The sequence below is a fragment of the Mustela nigripes genome, chromosome 6 (assembly GCF_022355385.1).
Source record: "Mustela nigripes isolate SB6536 chromosome 6, MUSNIG.SB6536, whole genome shotgun sequence".
Lineage (NCBI taxonomy): Eukaryota > Metazoa > Chordata > Mammalia > Carnivora > Mustelidae > Mustela > Mustela nigripes.
In genome coordinates, this window is record NC_081562.1 from 132813501 (window position 1) to 132826250 (window position 12750).

Genomic DNA, 12750 nt, shown 5'->3' on the forward strand with positions numbered 1-12750 from the left:
GGGAGCCAGGCGTGCACAACCCAGAGTCAGGCCTTTGCTGTGTGCGGGGCCAGAGGAGCTTGGAGCGCTGAGGCCTCTGGGGACAGCACCCTGCTGTGCGAGCGTGAAGAAAGCTGTGTCCTAGGAGGAGGGGAGGGGTCGGGGCTCCTAGAGGAAGAACTATGTTTCTGGATATGTGTTGCTAAAGCTGAGGAATGTGGCGGAGGAGTCTACTTTTGCTCCTACCTGTCTGCTGCTGCAGGCGGAGGCTGGGGGTCCCCCAGATACTGGAGGACAGTCTTGCCATCATAAGATCCTTAATCACCTCTGCAGAGGCCCTTTTGCTGTTGAAGGAGATTGTCCCAAGGTCCTGGGATTGGGACAGGGACGTTAGTGGGGTTGGGGAAGCAAGAGGAGGACAGCTGGGCTGAAATGACCCCTGTGCCCAAACCAGTGGTTCCTTTCCTGGGATCCAGGGCCCCTGGGTGTCCATGACATAGACAGCAGGGGCCTCAGTGGCCCTTTTTGAAGTGGAGGGGAGAGGGGCCTTAGGTGGATTTAAAGAGCCTCTTAAATGGGGAGACAGTCCCGGACCCCTTTACCTGGAGACATTCCCAGCCCCAGACCCTGCATTCTAAGCTCCGAGGGGCAGAAACCCACCTTCATGGCCACTCGTAGCCCTTCTGGGGGAGACACTTGGAAGCCTCTGCAGAAGACAGACCACACTATGACCTATCACTGCTCCCTCATTACTCGGTCTGTTGGCCAGCTGTGTGTGTGAGGCCCGTCCTTGGGCCTGGCAACTGCGCTGTCCGTGTCCTCGAGAGCATCCCCTGGGACACCTTGCACCGGGAGGTCAGCCTTGGTGTCCTCCCCCATTTACACGGCACAAGGCAGTGGCCACAAGCAGATCACGCTCCTCTCTGGAGGAGCGGAGGCACGCCCCGGGCTCTCTCTGGGACACACTTCCATCCGTAAGGGGAGTTAAGGTTGAACTGTATTTATTTGAGGGTGGCTTTTAATTTTCTTTAATCAGAATTACTCATAAATTATCAATTAATTACTATCTGCTGTTGATCTCAATCCTCTCCGCCACAAATGAGCAACGCTCTGCGACGAATGCCATCCACTGTAATTGTAGGGTACTTTGTCAACATTTAATCAACGGTCCTTATTAACGTGGCATTGATGTGTGGCCGCCGTCCCAGCGCTATCAATCACGAGTGAGCAGCCAAAGCAGGCTCGGACACCATTGCTCTCTGTCACATTATCCAGCCCCAGGGCTCTGCCGGCCAGGCACGATGTTCACTTTTCACTAAATGGACACTGTCTCTTCAGTGCGACCCAGTTTTTGTCATTGTCGACTTCACCACTCACAGCCGTTCGAGCTTCAGTCCAGAGCAGCTGGGCTCGGCAGCACTGGTTCTCACAGCCCCAGGTCCCTATTCCTTTGGTGTTTCCACCCTCAGCCCATTGAGTGTGAAATTGCAGGATACTTGTCCAGAACCGACCTACCTCATAGTGTTCTCTGTGCGCTTGCGCGCGTGTGCGTGAGAGAATTGTACATTCTGAAATAAAATGACCTGAACCAAGCAGAAGTGATCTTTTAGTTTTCTTTGTCTTCCTGAACATTCCTGGAGATGAGTCTGTTCTCTAAAGCCCTCCCAATAAAAGCTGGTCCTGTGTTAGCAAGGTGGATCTCACCGTTTCTCCCTCTCTCTTTTCAGCCTCTACGGCAGACACATGCAAGCAAACCCAGAACCGCCGAAGAAAAATAATGACAAATCGAAAAAGATCAGCCGGAAACCCCTGACAGCCAAGAACAAATAAAGGGTTGGCATGGGCTGAACTTCTGGTTGCTTCTCTCATTATGACTTCTATTCTCTGTTACTGTATTCCACAAATAAATACCGTGTGTATGTGTTGTTGTTATTTTTCCCTCTTTCTAGCACTTATCACTTTACCTTTTAAAATGCTTTTGGTAGGTGGTAGATTTTTTATAAATTCTTAAAACCATTTCCATTTGTTTGCTTAAAAATACCACAGGCAGGAAACAAAGCTCTAATTCAACTGCAAATTCCATAGCAGGCACAGAGTTCAGTCCCTTGAATAGACGTTCACAAAGTTGCGTATTATTAAAAGAATAATTAAAACCATGTGATCGCTTAAATGTCACAGTTAACACCATTCACTCTTCTGTTTATTCATACAAGTCATTATTTTGCTCTGTTAAAAGTTTTCTGTAACCATCGAGATGTTATGTTAAATAGCAAATAATTTTTAATAAAATCTTAAATTTGTATCACATGTCGCCTCTTGAATAAAGAATGGCCTGATCTTAGGGTGTGCACATCTTCGTTTATTTTCTTCCCCCCTAAATGATCCCATCCGAACTGTATTGGCTGTAGATGGTAAACTCTAGAACGTTCTGGGAAAGAAATGCAAAATTACATCAGAATTGGTTTCCTCTCGCATTGATTTGTCAGGTTGGATTTTTTTTCCCCCCTTTGAAGACTGTTTCTAAATTAGGAAGGAACAGAAAAACAAATCTCTGGGAGACTCTGCCAAAGGATTTTGGAAAGCAGCACTTCTTAGCTGAAGAAATGGTGACTTCTGCCAGCGGCTGGTAGACGAAAGTTGTGAAACGGAGAGAGAAAAACTCAGGGATGTTTCTTGTCACTGCAGCAGATCTGCTCAGAGCAGAGCACCCTCCTGCGTGACTCTGGTGGTGCCAACGGGGTTGTGTGAACGTGCACACCCAGCCCCACTCCCAGGGAAGAAACTGCAGCTGCAGAGTCATTAAACAAGCAATTGTGTAGCATCTGTGATAGGCAGCTTTGTTCTTACCAACAGTAATATGGATGTGAGTGAAAATAAACCCAAGCAGCATCCTTGCGCTAAGAGGGCTGCCAACACCCAGCGCCTCGAAACAAAAGGAGAGTGAAGACGTAACCCTCTCAGATTGTGGCGTGTCTACCCCGTCTCCCCTCCCTTCCGTTTCACAGTGGAACCCCCCAAGAACCAGGATCCCCTAGGACATGGAAAAAACCAGAATCAAAACACAACCAGAAAAAAAAAAATCCAGATTTACGTGGGAGACGGACTTTGCATTTGAATCAGAGAGACCACTGATCAAGATCAGGATCTACGCTCACTGTTTCTGGAAAACTTCTTGGTACACCATTCCGGTGGGCGAAGAAATTCCCCGGTACCATCTCCTCTTTGGAGTTAGGGTCGACTTAAGTTTTCTAGGGGCAGTCTTTCCCTCAGCCTGAATTTTTTTCAGTTGTTTTTTTAACTCGTAAAATTGCAGGAGGATGAACAATGCCTCTGCTGTTGTTGATTGGAAACTGAGCGAGCAACAAAGCATTAGTAAAAATATCATGATAACTCCTAGGAATCATTTCTTTAAAAGATGAAACCTCTCGATAGAAATATGGGCAATACACGTAAATTTGCAGAGAGGAAATATCTCTAAGGAACATGAAAAAAAAACATCCAAACTCACCAGTAATCAAAAAAAATACAAATCAGACCAAAAATAAATAACGTGTAACAATGAGATATGTGCAAATATTTTTTTTAAAGGTGTAGTTACTGATGGGGAGGAACATGAGATAAATGTTCTTATATGCTGCTATTGGGAATATAAATTTCTCTTCAGGAAGGTGGTAGCAATTTGACATACATAGCAAAACCTTAAAATTGTGTACTCCAACCCAGAAGTTTTATTTCAAGGAATTTATCCTGAGGACATTATCAGAGATGCACACAAAGAGCTATATTTGAAAATTACCTTACTGCTTTTTACACAGTGGAAACACGGACAAAAGTAAATGCCTACCCATGGAAGAAGGGTTAACAGCAGTGTGTTCCCATGACAAACTTTTATGAAGACGTTAAAACTTACAGAACAGTATCTAAGGGCAAAGGGAGATAATGCTATCCTCAAGTAAGAAAGTAAAATTTAAAGAACTATATGGTCCTAGCAGTGTAAAAAGGAAATGATGTTTATAATATGTATATGCAGAAAAATTAAATGGACCAGGATTTTTTTGGCTGATAAATTATCTCTCCATGGTTGGGTTAAGATTGTTTTTAATTTTAAAAAAATTTTCTAATTTTTATTATTTTTTAATTATTAATTTTTTAATTTTAATTCCAGTGTGGTTAACATAGAGTGTTGTATTAGTTTAAAGTGTTAACGATGTAGTGATTCAACTAGTGCTCATCTGGATAAGTGTACTCTTAATCCCCTTCACCAATTGTTTTTAATTTTAAATACTTTTTCTCTAAATTTTCTGTAGTGATTATGTGTACTTCTGTAATCAAAAAATATTAAATACTTGTTTTCAAAATGAAATGCATACAGTTAGCAATCTAGAAAATAACGTATATTTGTATTCAAGCACAATATAAAATCTTAGGGTATTTTTTTTCTTTGTCATTAAAGTGGGTTTTTTGCGTGTTCTCATACACTTTTTGGTTGCTTGGTACCCTGATTAATGTTTTATCCACAGTTCATTATTACCAAGTTTTACTGAGATATAATTGACATACAGCACTGTGTAATTTTCAAGTATACAGCATCGTGAATTGACTCATATATTGTGAAGTGATTACCGCAGTAATTCAACATCCATCATTTCATATCGATAAAAAAAGTTTTCTCTTTGTGATGAGAACTCAGGATTTACTCTTAACTTTCAAATATAGCATAGAGCAGTGTTAACCAGAGCCATGATGTTGTACCTTACATGCTCAGGACTTAGTGATCTTATCACTGGAAGTTCGTACCTTTTGACCATCTCATCCATTTCCTACCCCCATGCCCGCCCCTGGCAACCTCAGATCTGATCTGCTTTCCTATGAGTTTGGTTTGGTTCTTTTTTTTAGATTTCACAAGTAAATGAGATCATAGAGTGTTTCTGTTTTCTCTGACTAATTTCACCTAACATAATGCCCTCAAGATCCATCCATGTTGTCACAAATGGCAAGGTTCTTTTTTATGGCTGAGAACTTCCAATATAGTAGTATTGCCGTGTGTATATATATGTGTGTGTGTCAGGTCTTCTCTGTCCATTTATCTCTCAGCGGACACTTGGGTTACTTTCACGTCTTGGCTCTTCTAAGTAATGCCGCTGTGAACAAGGGGATGCAGATAGCTCTTCAACATAGTGCTTTCATTTTCTTTGGATATATTCCTGGAAGGAGAATTGATGGATATATGTAGTTCTATTTTTAATATTTTGAGGAACCTCCGTACTGTTTTCCATAGTAGCTGCACCCATTTATATTCCCACCAGCAGTGCACAATGGTTTCCTCTGTATCCTTGCCAGTGTTCGTTATCTCTTACCTTTTGGGGGATAGCTATTCTACCAGGTGTGAGATGATATTGTGCTTTTGATTTGTATTTCTCTACTGGGTAGTGATGTTGAGCATTTTTCATTTGTTGGCGATTTGTGTAACTTCTTCAGAAAAATGTCTATTCGGGTTCTTTGCCCATTTTGTAATTGTATTTTTTTTTTCCTCTTGGGTTATATGGACTATTTGTATATTTTGGATTTTAACAGATACAGAATTTGCAAATATGTTTTTCTATTCTGTAGGTTGTCTTTTAATTTTGTTGATCATCTCCTATGCTGTGCAGAAGTGTTTTAGTTGGATGTAATTCCTTTTACGTATTTTTAATTTTGTGGCTTGTGCTTTAGGTGTCCTATCCAAAAAATCATCGCCAAAGCCCAAGTCAGGAAGCTTTTTTCCTGTATTTTCTTCTAGGAGTTTCAAGGTTTCTTGCCTTACATTTAAGTCCTTAGTTCTTTTTGAGTAGTGTAAGATAGGGGTCTAGTTTATTCTCTCACATGTGAATCTCCATTTACTGAAGAGAACATCTATTCCCTACTGGATGTGCTTGGCTTTCTTGTCAAATATCAGTTGACGTATATGTGTAGGTTCATTTCTGGGCTCTTGATTATGTTCTCTTGGTCTGTGTATCTGTTTTTATGTTAGCACCATACTGTTTTGATTACTATAGCTTTATAATACATTTGAAGTCAGGATATATGTTATCTCCCACTTTTTTGTTCTTAGGATTGCTTTAGCTATTGGGGTCTTTTATGGTTCCATACATGTTTTGGGATTTTTTTTTACTGCGTGTGTAAAAACTGTGATTGGAATCCTGATAGGGATTGCATTGACTCTGTGGATGGCTTTTGGTAGTATGGATGTTTCAACAATAAAAATTCTTTCAGTCTGTGAACATGAAATAGATACCTTTATGTTTATCTCTGTCTTCTTAGATTTTTTTCTTCAATGTTTTATAGTTTTCATAGTTGAAATGTTCATACCCTTAGTTAAATGTATTCCTTGGTATTGTTTTTGATGTTATTGTAAATGGGATCAATATTTTTTTTTTCTCAGAAAGTTTGTTAGAGTATGGAAACACGACTGATTTTGCATGTTGGTTTTATATCCTGCAACTTTACTGAATTCATTGATTAGAACTAACAGTATTTCGGATGAGCTTTTAAGGTTTTCTATATAGAAATCCATGTCATCTATGAAAAGAGCCAGTTTTACTTCTTCCTTCTCAGTATTGATGCCTTTTCTTTCTTTTGCTTGATTGCTCTGGCTAGGACTTTCAGTACTGTGTTGAATATGAATGGTAAGAGTGAGTACACCTGACTTGTTCTTAACCTTAGAGAAAAAGTTTTTAACCCTCTACCACTGAGTATGATGTTAGCTGTAGTCTTTTCATATATGACCTTTATTAATAAGTATGTTCTTTCTATGCCTAGTTGAGTTTTTATCATGATTGCATGTTGAGTCTTGTCAAATACTTTCTATGTCTATTGAGAGGATTATGTTTTTTCTTTCATTTTAATAATATATATTTATGGGTTTGTGTATGTTGAGCATCCTTGCATCCCAGCAATAAAGGCCACTTGATCACAGTGAATGATCCTTTTAATGTGCTGCTGAATTTAGTATTTGCTAGTATTTTATTGAGAATTTTTTCATCCATATTCAGCCAGAGATACGTTTTCTTCTAGTGTCCTTTTTGGCTTTGTTAACAGGGTGTTGCTGGCCTAATAAAATGAGTTTGGGAGTGCTGCCTCCTCTACAATTTTTTTTTAAAGAGTTTGAGAAGGATTGATGTTCATTCTTTGTTTGGTAAAATTTACCAGTGAAGCCATCAGGTCTTGGACTTTTGTGAGATTTTTGATTACTGTTCGATCTAGCTAGTAATTGTTCTCTTTAGGTTTTCTATTTCTTCCTGATCCATTCTTGGTACATTGCATTTTTCTGAGAATTTTCTCATTTCTTCTACGTTGTCTAATTTGTTGGCATATAGTTCGTAGTAGCTCCTTATCTTTTATATTCCTGTGGTTTTGGTTGTAATGTCTCTTTCATTTACAGTTTTGCTGATTTGGGTTCTTTGGTTTTTCCTGGTTATCTAGCTACAGGTTTGTCAAATGTATCTTTTCAAAGAACCAACTCTAGGTTGTTGTTGTTTTGGTTTGGTTTTTAAACTGTAAGTTTATTTTTTCTATTGCTCTCTTCTGTATTTCATGTATTTCTGCTCTGATCTTTATTATTTCCTTTCTTCTGCTAACTTTGGGGTAATTCTTGCTTTTCTCGTTCTTTGAGGTATTGAGTTAGGTGCTTTTTTTGAGTTCTTTCTCAATGTACTTCCCTCTTATAACTGATTTTGCTGCATTTCATAAATGTTGGTATGTGATGTTTCCATTTTCATTTGTCTCAAAACACTTTATTTCCCCTTTGACCCATCAATTGTTTAGGAGGGTGTTGTTTAATTTCCATTTATATATGAGTTTCCCAGTATTTCTTCTGTTATTTCTAGTTTATGTTTTACCATTTCTAGTTTTACCATTATGGTCAGAGAAGATAATTGGTATGATTTTAATCTTCTTTAATTTGTTAAGACTTGAGGTTTTTTGGTTGCCTAACACATGGTGTAGCCTGAAAATGTTCCCTGTGCACTTAGGAAGAATGTGTACTCTGCTATTGACTGATAAAATGTTCTGTATATGTTTGTTAGGTTCATTTGGTTTATAATATTGTTCAAGCCTGCTGTTAACCTTATTGATTCTGTCTGAAGGATCTATCCATTGTTGAGTGCAGTATTAAAATCCCCAAATATTACTGTATTGCTCTTTCCTTTCCCTTTCAGCTCTGTCAGTTTTTGCTCTAGATGTTTAGGTCTTCTGTTGTAGGGTGCGTAAAAGATGTTTGCATTTGTTAAATCTTTGGGATAGATTGGTCCCTTTATAATTTTATAGTGGACTTTTTTTTTTCCTCTTTTTACCATTTTTAGTTTTAAGTCAATTTTGTCTCCTCTTGGGTTTTTTCTCTGGTGTCTTGTACAGGAACAGTTGTTGTTGGGAAGGGAGCAATGTCAGGAACAATCTATGTTGCCATCTTGGTGATGTCAGTCTCTCCAAAAGGTAGCTTTTTAACAAAAAATAACCTGACCTTTTTAGAGCAATGATGAGATCATTGTTACTGGGAAATGCCGTGCATTCTCTCAAGCTCGCCTCTACTCTAGTGCTTTAAAGCCTGTATGGGAACCTATGGATACGTTTTTCATTCTTTGTTGGAAGCATTCTTCCTTCAACTCTTTATGTAAGACACTGACTGGCCTTGCCCATGGGCTGGATGCCTTGGAGAGCGTGCGAAAGAGTTCTGCTATATAACTGCATTTGGTCCTTGCAGCAACTTTGTGAGATAAGCAGGACAGGAGTGTTTAGGAATAAGTCGTATAATGAATCTTAGATCTACAAGAGAAGTATTTCTCTTTCTTGGCTATCAGTTAAATGTTCTGTTTATCATGAGTCCAATGAATTTTTTCTTTCTGGTTAAGAGAAAAGCAAGTAGAAAAGGTGAAAGCAGGCAGAAAAGGTTAGTGTTGAAGAGAGAATCCTGGTTAAAGAAGTTTTGTTTTTTGTTTTTGTTTTTTTTTCCCCTGCAGGTTTGCAGAGACTGACCATCTTCCTGTCCATTTTGAATCTCTGAGAAGGAACTAAGGTATGCAGGGGCATCTGACCCAGAACTGCTTTTTCATTATGCATGGCACCACACCTATAATTGGTAGGACTCATGTTGGGATATATTCTCTAGGATCAAGCAACAGGTCTAGAGTCACATCACATTTACTCGAATAGAAACTACTTAGAAACCACTTAACATAGGTGAATCCTCACTATGTGAATTTGGAATAGATGTAGAATGAAAAGTATCTGACTCTAGAAGGAATTGGATTTTCTTAGTCATCATGTCAATATTAATTTCTGGAAATACAGAGCAGAAGCTGACCCTTTCTTTGTTTTTACTTAGGCTCACGTTTATGTATGAAATAACTTGTTGGTTGTATTGAATTGCAAGTTAAGTTTCTAACAGTGAAGCTTCCAACAAAACTTTATAATCAAAATATCCCATGTGCACATTTCAGAAATTCTTCTGGGCTTCAGAAGTCTCCAGAGCTGCGGGCTTCGTCCCGTCTTCCTCCACACCGGTCCAGGTTCTCTGACTTCTCACCTGGATTTTTACAATATCCTCCAGTTGGGCTCCCCTGCTTTTGTTCTTGCTCCCTTATAAGCTCTGTTCAGCAGTGATCCTTCTGACACAGAAACCAGAACACGGTTCTGTACAGAATCTCCCACTGGTGTCTCCCAGGAACCGTGGTCTGCAAGACCATCTGTGATCTGCCTTTCCTCCTCGACTTGTCCCACTTGCTTTATCTCAGCCTTACTGGCTCCCAGGTCCTTCTCACATTAGGGCTTTTTTGCCTTCTGTCCTTTTCCTACAGTGTTCTCCCAAATATAATGCTTCCACCAACTTCAAATCTTTGTTTCAGAGTCACTTTCTTTTTCTTTTTCTTTTTTCTTTTTTTTTTTTTAAGATTTTATTTATTTATTTGACAGACAGAAATCACAAGTAGACGGAAAGGCAGGCAGAGGCCGATGCGGGGCTTGATCCCAGGACCCTGAGATCATGACCTGAGCCGAAGGCAGAGGCTTTAACCCACTGAGCCACCCAGGCGCCCCTCAGAGTCACTTTCTTAATCCTGCCTTGATCACCCTGTTTTAAATTGCAGTTTATTTGGGGACATGTGGGTGGCTCAGTCGATTAAGCGTCTGCCCTCTGCTCAGGTCATGATCCCCAGGGCAGGCTCCCTGCTCAGCAGAGAGTTGGCTCATGTCTCTCCTTCCCCTACCTTCTCCCCTGCTCGTGCTCTTTCTCTTGTGCTCTCTCTCAAGTAAATAAAATCTTTTTTAAAAATCGCAGTTTAATTTTTTACCTGTCTTCAACCCCCAGATTGTAGGTTCTGTCATCTCTACAGCATAGTCGCCGTGAGGCTGCTTTTGTGCTGCTCCAGCAGAGCTCGCTGGTCGTGACAGCTTGTATGACCCAAAAACCAAATAGATCTACTATGTAGCCCTTCACCCAAAGTGTCCCCTGATTATTCCATTAACTGTTACATCCGCAGCACTCAGCCTGATGCCTGGTATACATTAGGAGCTCTGTAAATATTTGTTTAATTGAGTTCAATACTATTGTCATTTGGATAATATAAAGTGAACACTAAGGAAGAAGGAAGGGATAATCTTAGATGTTTCTGTAGTTTTCTATCCCGTGCTTTGAGTCCATTTTATTTATTTTTCTCAAATTTGCATAAGGGAAAAATAATCCCTGAATACTGTAGTGAGACTTTATTCAGCACTGCAGAAGTTAAAGCAAATTTTTACCTGATTTTTTGGTTTTTCTTGTGAGGACCCAACTGTTGCATACCCGATTATTTACAACCTTCTTTCAATAACCATTGATTTCTTCTGTAGCCTCTTGAACCAGAAGGGCATTGTACCCCCGTTACGACTTTATATTTAATTTGTCTGTTAAGACATCTAGAGGAAAGGCTCCAGAGCAAAATCCAAGAACTCTGGTCAATGTGAGTCAATCCAAAGAACCTGTGGGTGTTCATCCAAGCACACTTCTCCGGGAAGGGATGTTTAAAGACAGCGGAACCAGCAGCCAAAATACCACTGGTCTCTGTTGTATCCTTGATACTTTGTGACCTCAAATTAGGCATTAATTATTCATGTGTGTATTTCTTCATCCTTAATATCATAAGATTATATATATATATATATGTACACACACACACACACACACATATAATGTCTACAGGTGGTTGTGTGTTGTTCATTGTTCCATCAATATAACAGGAGACCTCCGTGGTCTTCAGAAGTGTGAGATTTGTATGAGTACTGCACATAATCACTGTGTGGTTTTGCCTCTTATCTCCTACTCATTTCCGACATAATAGAATGTGGTAAGTTGCCATTGCCTGGTTTCCTCCTGAATTCAGTTTATAGGACTCTTAGCATTTATTTCCTGAGGGACTTCATGTCTCGGACATTGCGTGTTTTTCGTTCTGGTTATCGTCGTCCTCTAGGAAATGTCACCTCAGGGAAACGAGAAGGCTTTCCTAAAGGCCCCAAACTAGGGAGTGGCAGAGCCAGGATGTAGGACAAGATTCTCTCGGTTCCTAGAGCAGCGCCCTTTTCTCCGTCGGACATTACCACTCTGCTGTCAAGCAAGATTCCCTTCACATCATCCCTCAGACGGGAATGTCTGCTTTTGGTTTCTTGAAATGTCCGTTTTATTAACACAGTGAGTGCGCGATGGCAGCAGGGTTGGTGAAACATCACCACTTCTCTAAGTGCTGACTTTTGGTTTCCACTCTCTCTGTTCTCATGCTTAGTAAGTGACAGCATCTGTCTGATGGCCAAGAGAGATGTGGACCAAAAGAGGTGACCCGACTTCCCCCCACCGCCGCCACCGCACCTGCAAACAGCTCTGGCTTTTTCTTTTCTCTTCCAGAAAAGCTGCACTTCACATATTGTTCCATGAGCAACTATTTTTCCCCAAAGGGGATTCTCTCCCATGACCCATCCGAGGAGCATTTCCTTCTGAAATAGGTGGCAAGTTTCTTGGGTTTCATTTTCAGTCAGTTTTAGCCTGACGTGATCAGACCACCTGTGACTTTGTAGCAGCTCAGAGACCAAGGAAAGACACCCCCGCACCCCGCCCTTCACCCAACTGCCCTCCTACCTAACAGAGGACCTAGAGCCTATGGGGCATTCGGATATCGTAGGACAGATGAATGTTGTTTCCATGGGGTAATTCAAACATTCTGTGGCTGTTTTACATAAGCTTTTTTTTTTTTTTTTTTTAAGATTTTATTTATTTATTTGACACAGGGAGAGATCACAAGCAGGCAGAGAGGCAGGCAGAGAGAGGGGCGGGGGGAAGCAGGCTCCCTGCTGAGCAGAGAGCCGGATGCGGGGCTTGATCCCAGGACCCTGAGATCATGACCTGGGCCGAAGGCAGAGGCTTAACCTACTGAGCCACCCAGGCGCCCCTGTTTTACATAAGCTTTTAAACTAATCTTATAAATGGAGAGGTCATGTCGCATCATGGGATATGTAGAGACTAAGAACCAGGCAATACCTCTCATAAGTTTGCAGGGCCAGGAACCAGGGGTGAATGAAGGAAATAGGGTTGGGTAAGAATGTCATGTTATCAGGGAAAAGCGTCTACTTAGGGAAATTGCTCCTTACCTCCTACTTGCAGATTATGTCAGCTCCTTGTATAAGAATAGAACCAGGGGTGCCTGGGTGGCTCAGTCAGTTAAGCATTTGCCTTCAACTCAGGTCATGATCCCAGGGTCCTGGGATCGGGCCCCG

General features: G+C 40.7%; 1 protein-coding gene across 3 annotated transcripts in view; it reads left to right on the forward strand.

Moving 5' to 3' along the window:
* RSU1 (Ras suppressor protein 1) overlaps positions 1–2320 on the forward strand; it is a 186143-nt gene extending 183823 nt beyond the window's left edge. For all 3 annotated transcript variants that reach the window (XM_059404246.1, XM_059404244.1, XM_059404245.1), the window contains one exon: positions 1707–2320. In XM_059404246.1, coding sequence (XP_059260229.1) covers positions 1707–1792 — 86 coding nt within the window. In that variant the 3' untranslated portion in view covers positions 1793–2320. The remainder of the gene's footprint in view (positions 1–1706) is intronic.
* Positions 2321–12750: the final 10430 nt, after the last annotated feature.